The sequence below is a fragment of the Ylistrum balloti genome, unplaced genomic scaffold, assembly GCF_031769215.1.
Source record: "Ylistrum balloti isolate Yb309-2 unplaced genomic scaffold, AGI_CSIRO_Ybal_v1 Utg370242, whole genome shotgun sequence".
NCBI lineage: Eukaryota > Metazoa > Mollusca > Bivalvia > Pectinida > Pectinidae > Ylistrum > Ylistrum balloti.
In genome coordinates, this window is record NW_026782196.1 from 2,020,778 (window position 1) to 2,032,798 (window position 12,021).

Genomic DNA, 12,021 nt, shown 5'->3' on the forward strand with positions numbered 1-12,021 from the left:
TAGAGGGTTCCCGGCACGCTCAGTCTGGAAGACGATTCAGGCTTTGGGTGTGGTCGGGAGGACACGAAAGATGGTGGTGCGCAGACTAGCGGAGGCTGCGGAACGCGCATCATGCTGGCTGTGGAGCAGACGGGAGGAGAAAGACTGGAAGCCATCCATGGACAGGCAGTGAGTTGATCGTCACTGTCGACCCACCATCACGAGGACGTTCCGGGACAGGGGTTGAAATGTCCAGAGACTGATGGACCCGGCTGATGATGTCAATGGATTAGCAGCACTCCACCGACTGTATAGGTTCATACAAGCTAGCGATCGATATTGAATCATCTGCCAATCCTTTTTTTTAATTATCAACCGACCATCCTGTAATCATGTTATTTGAATCAAGATAACCAACTAGCGACCACATTCGTTTCTTACTTTAAAAGTATCAAATGCCAGTTATATTTATTTCTCAATCATTGTATAGACTTTAAACAATTTTGATGACAACCGCGTTTTATTTCACAAATAAAAATGATAGTCTTGTGAGATATTTGAACAGTGCTGAAATAGGGCTAAATAGATCTTTTAGAGAAAAGTTCCATCCATCTTGACTTTAAAATGCTAATTAAATGACAGAAGCAAGATCGGTTGGTTTACTGTAAAATCATTCTTTTTCATAATGGATTTATTTTCTAGGATCTTTGGTCCTCTTAATCTTTGGATTGATATGTCTACGCATTTTGGTTCTCGTAATCTATGAATTGATATACAAATGTATCTACGAACTGTTGAAACGGATTTTTTTTCGCTATTTATATTCATGGCTCTTCCTAAAATAAATAAAGCAACGCCGAGAAAAGGGCTAAAAGAGATAAAAATATTAAAATCTACTTGTTCATAGGACAAAGCCAAAGCTAAAACGAAACAATCGCATCATACATGACCAAACCTGACTGGAGAATACATCATTTCTCCGGACATGTTCTAAGATACGCCAAATTCATAAGGGAGTTGAGTTAGTAGACAAATAGAGCTCGACAACCTTTTCGTTAAACCAAACCTTGAAATTAACAGTCAATGTAGCATGGTAAGCCGGGTATAAAACTTCGGTATGTAATGAACGCATCAACCAGTTTATTACTGGACTAAAGATCGTGTAGTTAATAGTCTATGCAATCAAGTCTAAGTAGAAACCATATATAAGTTCTAACAGCTAGGGGTTTTCAACAATTATATAATTATAAGGGTCAATACTGCCTAAACAATGGACGGTCGGCATTTAGAACAGTTCAATATGAGCTATAAAGAGATAATTCCGTCGCTAGTGCTATTTGTAACGCAACATATTATGTGCTCAAGGGACATAATATTCTAACATTAAAGCTTTACCAATGATATAAATTTGTAACACATATAAGTGGCATTAATGATATAAGCGAGATTCATGACTTTACGATTTGTCGATGGCTACTTATACACCCAAGAGTATAATTCATCTATTGGTTGTTAATTGTCCTGTCATTACTGCCCTTTCTACATTGCACTTGTTTAATTATAACGCATAATGGGGTAATTTTTAAAAATGAAAGAGATGATTTTTCTCGTTCAAAAATGGTAACGAGTTGCCAATTGGGGGTACATTTTAAAAACGAAAGAGATGATTTTTCTCGTTCAAAAATGGTAACGTGTCGCCAATTAGGGTAATCTTTAAAAATGAAAGAGATGATTTTTCTCGTTCAAAAATGGTAACGAGTTGCCAATTGGGGGGAAATTTTAAAAACGAAAGAGATGATTTTTCTCGTTCAAATGTCTTTTCAAGGAAGGTAAGATGCTCAATAATCGTAGAATTTACATTTTCAAATAGATACTATGTTGTCGATATCAGTAATATCACCATATCCGACCGACAGTGATACGGGAAACATTCATTGATGAAAGGGTTTCAGTAAATGTGATGATAATATCACAAAATCAAACTGGGGGATGTGAAGTATGTCAGTCTGTGATGGTAATATCACACAATCAAACTGGGCGATGTGAAGTATGTCAGTCTGTGATGGTAATATCACAAAATCAAACTGGGAGATGTGAAGTATGTCAGTCTGTGATGGTAATATCACAAAATCAAACTGGGAGATGTGAAGTGAAGTATGCCAGTCTGTGATGATAATATTACAAAATCAAACTGGGAGATGTGATGTGAAGTATGCCGGTCTGTGATGGTAATATCACAAAATCAAACTGGGAGATGTGATGTGAAGTATGCCGGTCTGTGATGGTAATATCACAAAATCAAACTGGGTGAATCGATGTGAAGTATGTCAGTCTGTGTTGGTAATATCACAAAATCAAACTGGGAGATTCGGTGTGAAGTATGTCAGTCTGTGATGGTAATATCACAAAATCAAACTGGGAGATTCGGTGTGAAGTATGTCAGTCTGTGATGGTAATATCACAAAATCAAACTGGAAGATCAAACTGCCAGTCTGTGATGGTAATATCATAAAATCAAACTGGGAGATGTGATGTGAAGTATGCCAGTCTGTGATGGTAATATCACAAAATCAAAGTGGGAGATTTGGTGTGAAGTATGTCAGTCTGTGATGGTAATATCACAAAATCAAACTGGGAGATTCGGTGTGAAGTATGCCAGTCTGTAATTGTTATATCACAAAATCAAACTGGGAGATGTGAAAAGTATGCCAGTCTGTGATGATAAAATCCCAAATTCAAACTGGGAGATGTGAAGTATGCCAGTCTGTGATGGTAATATCACAAAATCAAACTGGGAGATGTGATGTGAAGTACCATAATATCACAAAATCAAACTGGGAGATGTGAAGTATGCCAGTCTGTGATGGTAATATCACACAATCAAACTGGGAGATGTGAAGTATGCCAGTCTGTGATGGTAATATCACAAAATCAAACTGGGAGATGTGAAGTATGCCAGTCTGTGATGATAATATCACAAAATTAAACTAGGAGATATGATGTGAAGTATCATAATATCACAAAATCAAACTGGGAGATGTGAAGTATGCCAGTCTGTGATGGTAATATCCCAAACTCAAACTGGGAGATGTGATGTGAAGTATGCCAGTCTGTGATGATAATATCACAAAATCAAACTGGGAGATGTGATGAGAAGTATGTCAGTTTGTGATGGTAATATCACAAAATCAAACTGGGAGATTCGGTGTGAAGTATGCCAGTCTGTGATGGTAATATCACAAAATCAAACTGGGAGATTCGGTGTGAAGTATGCCAGTCTGTAATTGTTATATCACAAAATCAAACTGGGAGATGTGAAGTATGCCAGTCTGTGATGATAATATCACAAATTCAAACTGGGAGATGTGAAGTATGCCAGTCTGTGATGGTAATATCACAAAATCAAACTGGGAGATGTGATGTGAAGTACCATAATATCACAAAATCAAACTGGGAGATGTGAAGTATGCCAGTCTGTGATGATAATATCACAAAATCAAACTGGGAGATGTGAAGTATGCCAGTCTGTGATGGTAATATCACACAATCAAACTGGGAGATGTGAAGTATGCCAGTCTGTGATGGTAATATTACAAAATCAAACTGGGAGATGTGAAGTATGCCAGTCTGTGATGATAATATCACAAAATTAAACTAGGAGATATGATGTGAAGTATCATAATATCACAAAATCAAACTGGGAGATGTGAAGTATGCCAGTCTGTGATGGTAATATCACAAAATCAAACTGGGAGATGTGATGTGAAGTATGCCAGTCTGTGATGATAATATCACAAAATCAAACTGGGAGATGTGAAGTATGCCAGTCTGTGATGGTAATATCACACAATCAAACTGGGAGATTCGGTGTGAAGTATGCCAGTCTGTAATTGTTATATCACAAAATCAATCTGGGAGATGTGAAGTATGCCAGTCTGTGATGATAATATCACAAAATCAAACTGGAAGATGTGAAGTATGCCAGTCTGTGATGGTAATATCACACAATCAAACTGGGAGATGTGAAGTATGCCAGTCTGTGATGGTAATATTACAAAATCAAACTGGGAGATGTGAAGTATGCCAGTCTGTGATGATAATATCACAAAATTAAACTAGGAGATGTGATGTGCCAGTCTGTGATGGTAATATCACAAAATCAAACTGGAGATGTGATGTGAAGTATGCCAGTCTGTGATGATAATATCACAAAATCAAACTGGGAGATGTGATGAGAAGTATGTCAGTTTGTGATGGTAATATCACAAAATCAAACTGGGAGATTCGGTGTGAAGTATGCCAGTCTGTGATGGTAATATCACAAAATCAAACTGGGAGATTCGGTGTGAAGTATGCCAGTCTGTAATTGTTATATCACAAAATCAAAGTGGGAGATGTGAAGTATGCCAGTCTGTGATGATAATATCCCAAATGCAAACTGGGAGATGTGAAGTATGCCAGTCTGTGATGGTAATATCACAAAATCAAACTGGGAGATGTGATGTGAAGTACCATAATATCACAAAATCAAACTGGGAGATGTGAAGTATGCCAGTCTGTGATGATAATATCACAAAATCAAACTGGGAGATGTGAAGTATGCCAGTCTGTGATGGTAATATCACACAATCAAACTGGGAGATTCGGTGTGAAGTATGCCAGTTTGTAATTGTTATATCACAAAATCAAACTGGGAGATGTGAAGTATGCCAGTCTGTGATGGTAATATCACACAATCAAACTGGGAGATTCGGTGTGAAGTATGCCAGTCTGTAATTGTTATATCACAAAATCAATCTGGGAGATGTGAAGTATGCCAGTCTGTGATGATAATATCACAAAATCAAACTGGAAGATGTGAAGTATGCCAGTCTGTGATGGTAATATCACACAATCAAACTGGGAGATTCGGTGTGAAGTATACCAGTCTGTAATTGTTATATCACAAAATCAATCTGGGAGATGTGAAGTATGCCAGTCTGTGATGGTAATATCACACAATCAAACTGGGAGATTCGGTGTGAAGTATGCCAGTCTGTAATTGTTATATCACAAAATCAATCTGGGAGATGTGAAGTATGCCAGTCTGTGATGATAATATCACAAATTCAAACTGGGAGATGTGAAGTATGCCAGTCTGTGATGGTAATATCACAAAATCAAACTGGGAGATGTGATGTGAAGTATCATAATATCACAAAATCAAACTGGGAGATGTGAAGTATGCCAGTCTGTGATGATAATATCACAAAATCAAACTAGGAGATGTGATGTGAGGAATGTCAGTCTGTGATGGTAATATCACAAAATTAAACTGGGAGATGTGATGTGAAGTATGTCAGTCTGTGATGATAATATCACAAAATCAAACTGGGAGGTGTGATGTGATGTATATCAGTCTGTGATCGTAGTATTGTAGTTCTCCGTTACGGGTTAGAAGTTTTTGCTGTACGAAATATTTCTTAAAAATAATCTGACAGTCAATGTTATAGCAGAAGTGTTTAGACCAATAGCCATTTATCTATTTATTTATTTTGTTTTCCTGGTTTTGTTGTAGAACTCTTGCATTTTACAAGAATGCGCAGACGGGAAATTGTTGAGAGAAGAGAAGTGTGTACCGCTTCTGCAGTTCACAACATCTCTGGGATACACCTTGATGCTAAGGATCACGGGACACGTTACGACATTTGATGAAGTTGTAGTGGAAAACATGTTATCAGATATAGAAAGCCTGGTATATAACGTCATAGAAGCTGTGTTAACTACCCTGCCAGAAATAATAACATCGTACATGTCGACACCGCTCCAGTGTAGAAACCGGATAGAGGCAGGTGAAAGAATCAACATCACGATTACGCATTATACATCTTTCTATATAAAGAAGGTAGTCAACCGATTTGACCTTGAGAGTAAGCTGATTAAGTTAACCAACAGTACTATTACACGCCCTTCAAACACATCAGAAATTGAAATAGCCATCGAGACACACTCTTCAGCTTTAGAGCTTCCAGGGAAGATCGTTATGCTGGATTTCGAGTCCAATTGTTTTCGTGTTAAACAAAGAGAGTTTGAATATAATAGAAATGCTTACCGGTTGAAACTAGTATCGAAATTATTATTGTGTCCAAGAGTTAAACTTTCAAACGACCGGTTTGAAATTGACGAAAGTTCACGAAGAATGACGTTACTTCCGCACGGACCGGTGCTTCCCTTTGGTAATTACGAAATCTTAGCAAACAGCACAGTATCTGTTTGTGTTGAAGACTTTGTCGCAATGATGGACGGTAGAACTTTTGAGAAAGAGGACCAGAATTTATTGTCGACAATTCTTAGTATAGTCTCGTTTGTGTTCACATGTCTATCACTGCTCTGTCTCGTCATTACTTTCTTGACGTACTGTTTCTTTCCTGAACTTCGAACCTTACCTGGTAAAAACAACATGTGTCTTATATTTTCTCTCTTTGTCTCTCAATGTCTGACACAGTTTGGTATGATGCGCACTGAACATACCGTCCCGTGTATGATCATAGCCGTATTTCTTCATTTCTTCTGGTTGTCGGCTTTCTTCAGTATGAATATCTGCTCCTTCCACATGTTCAGGGTGTTTGTTTTTCCGTTGAAGGAGGCGAGGCGAAATCACAGATGGACTTGCTTTTGGTATATATGTTACGTGTTTGGAATGTCGGCTTTGATTGTGATCGTTTACATATCATTGTCTGTGGTTGTGTTTGAAAGTGATAACCTTGGGTACACAGGCAATGGTAAATGTTTCCTCTCGTCTTTTGAATCAGTAATTGTTACATTCATATCGCCTGTAGTGGTGGTTTGTGTTTCAAATGTTATCTTTTTTGCTGTTGTTGCTTTCAAAATTTCGACAGCACCAAAGGTTCCGTCGAACAAAAGCATTCGACAGGAGTTTCCCCTTTACGTAAAATTGTTTGTCCTTACTGGTGCGACGTGGATTTTGCAGATCTTGGACGCTTTTATGCCTTTATCAGTGTTCTCCATTATCTCCGGTATTTTGAATTCATCTCAAGGTATTTTTATCTTTTTATCCTACTCGACCAATGGACGTGTTCGCAAATTCTACAAAGAAAGATTATCTAGTACCAGATCAACTAGTATCTCAAATAAAAGAGAATTTTCTGCAATACCAAAAACTACTAGTTGTCAGAATGATGAAAAAACGGTCACGGACTCAAGTTTATGAACATTAAAATCCGGTGATTTTATGAACAGTGGTTACATGTGTGAAGGGCAGTATTTGTACAAGAATTGTCATAACAAGCATGCTCTGAATAGTTCACCAATGTCTGCATCACGCAACAACTTATTATTCAATCATTTTTAAGACAGTTTTGGTATTCTTGGATTTGAAATATTACAGCTGAAGCATCTGTTAATATATAAACGTTATTCACGTTCAACCGAATTTTGATTATATCCTTGAGCAGAAATAATACTTAAAAGACAAGCTATCCACCAGCTGACATTGTCATGTTTTAATTCATTCCAAAAGTGGCAGTGTTCAGAGTATATACATGTTCTTGACATTCTTTGGAAATCATGCAATACTGAAATTATGAGACTAATTCAATTTTGAAGTAACTGTCTTTTTTCTCATTTGGTTTAAACAAAATTTTAATTTTTCTCAGTCGCCTCTTTGGTTTCACGAGTTATGTCCTACTGTATCTCATTTTAAATTTGCTTCCAAAAGTTCTTATCACTTGTGTGTCTTTTATATAAAGATGGTGATGGTGATGGTGTGATCATAGTGTTGATGTACATGTAGATAAAAATGTGCTTGTTGTCAGTAGGATTAAAATTGGAGCAGAATGCATCATATCAGTCCGTCTGAATGAGATGGCGTGGTTTATCCGGGGCTCAGAATCAACAATGGTGTTTTTAAACATTAGATATCGGTATTGTTTGAGAACACCGCCACGTGCTCCTATTCTGATTTATCAGAAGACAGCTTTTACATTGTTAGAATAATAACATATTCATTTATATATATTGTATCATATAGTATATTTGTACTTGTGTGCTAATTACTTGGGTGACTTTGATACTGTAATTTCCCTATTTTTCCCAAACATTTGTTACCGTTGATGGAGCAACATTGAGGTAGATATTTAGAGATTTATTGCCATCGATTGTCTTGTTAATGGCGGATTTGTATATACTTCAGCTTATTGATGTAATATGCTCCTTTATATATCAAATGATATTTCTCTGTAACCTTTATCCTAGTTGTGACAAATTCCAAAATGTTCCCCACTGGATGAAATATTTGTAAATAACTTCTTTAGATTCGTTACAGCATTCGTCATTGTTTTGATAGTAATAAGATAGTGGTTGATATGTTTGAAATTTATGTATTTTATTTCACATAATATATAGAGATTACACAACGAGTGGTTGTTGGATACGGCGTATTCAACAAGCACTCGTTGTGTAATCTGTTTCTACCATTCTTATTTCGAGATCACAGGCGGTAGGCGAAGACCGATACATGTATACGTGTGTAAACAATTTGCTGACATATGCAAATATGGCGTAGAGATATCACTCCGAGTGAAAAGGCTTCAATTAATATTCAAAAATATATATGGTGATAAATAATTCATTTCTTTATTATTTTCACAATTTTAAAGTTTACACATAATCACACAATGACGATTAGTTGTCTTATAAACTTGAACTGTCTATATAATCGTAGAAAATCTCGGACTCTATTATGCGCGCTTTTATACAGACACATATAGTGGAGTCATCTGGTTCCCGCCGGAAACTTCAAACTCAATCACTGTCAGAATCAGAGTACAGCACCCTTGGTCTGGGATGTTTATAGACGTTTGTATTGTTAATGTTTATTGTGAATGAACCACCGTGAATAGGACCTGCGGGATTTGCAGACACAGTTGATTCAGGATTTGGAGGTCTGATGATGACTTCGCTTGCACTAGATGTGCTATTTGCTCTAGTGAAAGGTCTGCCACCAACATGATCCAAGCATGACGATATCGCTCTTGAAATCGTCCGGTGCTGGTTTGTGTTTAAAGTTGAGTAACTGTTGATACTCTGAATATTCTTGTGCCCGGAAATCTGGAGGATGCAGAGAATTACATAATTAGGCATCGTTTTATAGGACCAATGGAAGTAGAGATCTAGTTATCGTCTACTCTAAGCCGGACAGTGATGCATTACCCTGCATTATGAAAGCAGGAGATTTTTATAAATTTATATTAGCGTTAAACTGTTTGGGATTTAATTTCTTTAAACAAGGTAAGTGTTCATTTACGCGTAACGATTATAGGCCCTAATGATCAAGTTGAGATATTTCAATGTGAAAATAGTTTGTATCTGCATAATCTGATTTGGGGGTAATCCTTTGTCATCGAGTTTTTGTACAAGGTACTTTCTGGCACTATGGTTTGTCAGTCTTTTCCCGTCATTGTTACTCCCAGACTTGTTCATCAGACCTGGTTACATAAAAAAACAGGCATAAATCTAAACTCTGAATATGAACTGAATAAATAACAAGCAATTGCATCTAGGCCTATATAAGCACCATTCCGACATCCGAAATAATTAAAGAAATTTATTACTTTGGGCTGGAAATATGCTCAAAAGATCAATTTTGACTTCAGTCGACTAAAATTGTGAAAAGGCTACAATGTTAGGCCTAGGTGTAAGCAAGTGCAACATTACAAATACATTGTACTACAATGTATCAATGACGTAAGCTGACGTAAAAGGGGTGGAGTAAAAGCATTTGTAAACATACAGGCTACCACTGACAAGCCGGTATCACGTCGAAACGATACTTGGCTTCTGTGACAGTGTTTCCCGAATTAAGCTCTATTTGGAAACGATCAAACCCAACATTATTATCTGCTTTTGAAATTGCCCGGATTACACCCTTTTCCCCATCACATACCCTTACTTTATCACTTACATTCACCTCAAGCGTATCCAGTTCAGCCATGTTGACAGCAAACGATATTAAACAAATCGCACGTGGAACAAATCACGCGAGTGAAAAAAGTAGTTCGGGTCAAAGTTCACCAATCATGTATCCGGAAGGCCATATACCACTAGTGGAATATCACTTAAATTTATCCAACACCCGTCATATTTACACAATGGCCTGAGAGTGGAATAAATCAAAGTAGAATGGTAGAAACATATATACATAACATTTTCCCAAAGTTACATGTATATGATATATAAATATTACGAAATTTACTTAATTAAGGGGCTAGGCTAGCCCCTATCTAGATTTTGACATGTATTTGTGATCGCTTTGAATTTTTCTCGGTCACCTCCTAGGTAGAGCATTTAGGTCCTTAGCACCTCTGACGAGTCCTACATGGACGAAACAGATGTATGATGAAGTTTTGAATTCATTGTTTGACTCTACTGTATCTTATCTTATTTTGTATTAAACAGTGCTAATCACTTGTGTCTTTTGTCCAATATTCAATGACCGGAAAGTAGGCATAGCATCCATAATAGGTATTAGCAAAATATGTATTTACGTACTAAGAAAAACAAAATCATTATTTATTATTTGCTAGCTAATAGAGACTAGCTCATCAATGTTTATTTTCTTTCAAGTGTATACCGAAATCTGTATCAAAGCAGATTTACCATACTCTCACATGAAACAGACCAGTCCATTGTGGTTACATGGCAGAGAGTCATTCATAATATTTAGATATCTTTCTTCTTGTACAGATTTTTAAGATTCAGCCAAATGTTACATAATCCAACATATGAAACTTTAGAAGATCAATGAATTGTCCATTGAAAAAGCTGCAACATGTCTGATCCAACATCATATGCTAATTAAATGTTGTATTTATTGCTAGGCAGAAACTCATGAATATAACAATTTGATATGTTTGATAAATATTCACATTGGTATGGTTAAATATTAAAACACACAGGAACAAGTAAAAAAAGACAATTTTTCATTTTAATAATAAAAAGCTCGCTTAACATATCAAAAGCTTTTTCACGACGAGAGTTAATTCCACGTGTCGTTGACATGTAGGTAGCTATTCACCGGGAGCAGAAACAATTATTAAAGCTCAACATTCTACTAATAAAAACATTATTAATACAAATGCAGCGCACAGAACTAATCAATCATTTCACACCGGTGGACAAATAACATAAATGACTAGCTGAAAAGTTTTGTCTCCAGCCATCCTTTCAACGGGAAATGAAAGGAAAAATAACTTAATTATAGAATAGGATTAAAATTAATCACAGTAACAAAAGAAAGTGCACCACTTCACAATCAAGCAATCAGCTACTCGCTGAAGTCATTACTCATATATTAATACATAATTTTGCTGTGTATTGGTACAAACAATTATATGGTTTATTATTCATGCTTTCGGTTATATATTTGAAATAAAGTCGTATGTAATAAAGTGGAGTGTTGTGAATCAATCATTGATTAAGTATCATTTCATTCATATATTCGAACAGTCAAACTCGAACAATGATATGAATATACTAGAACGGTAATATCAAATAAGGTAATACTAATATAGTTATAACAGAGTGGTAATACTAGTAGGGTAATGTTAGAACAGTAATAATAGAACGGTAATACTAGTAGGGTAATAGTAGTACAGTGATACTAGAACCGTTATACAGGTACGGTGATACTAGAACCGTTATACAGGTACGGTGATACTAGAACCGTTATACAGGTACAGTGATACTAGAACCATAATACAGGTACAGTAATGCTAGAACCGTACTACAGGTACAGTGATACTAGAACCGTACTACAGGTACAGTGATACTAGAACCGTACTACAGGTACAGTGATACTAGAACCGTTATACAGGTACAGTGATACTAGAACCATAATACAGGTACAGTAATGCTAGAACCGTACTACAGGTACAGTGATACTAGAACCGTTATACAGGTACAGTGATACTAGAACCGTTATACAGGTACAGTGATACTAGAACCGTTATACAGGTACAGTGATACTAGAACCGTTATACAGGT

At 36.5% G+C, this 12,021-nt stretch overlaps 1 protein-coding gene across 1 annotated transcript; it reads left to right on the top strand.

Annotated features, from left to right (window-relative positions):
* The first annotated feature begins 5,770 nt into the window (after window positions 1–5,770).
* Window positions 5,771–7,189, top strand: LOC132552307 (adhesion G protein-coupled receptor L4-like). The gene has a single exon (XM_060216469.1). The coding sequence runs from the start codon at window positions 5,771–5,773 to the stop codon at window positions 7,187–7,189; it is 1,419 nt and encodes a 472-aa protein (XP_060072452.1).
* Window positions 7,190–12,021: the final 4,832 nt, after the last annotated feature.

What these genes read in the sequence shown, in the direction of transcription:
- LOC132552307 (XM_060216469.1), top strand. Translation starts at nt 5,771, where the DNA reads ATGTCGACACCGCTCCAGTGTAGAAACCGGATAGAGGCAGGTGAAAGA.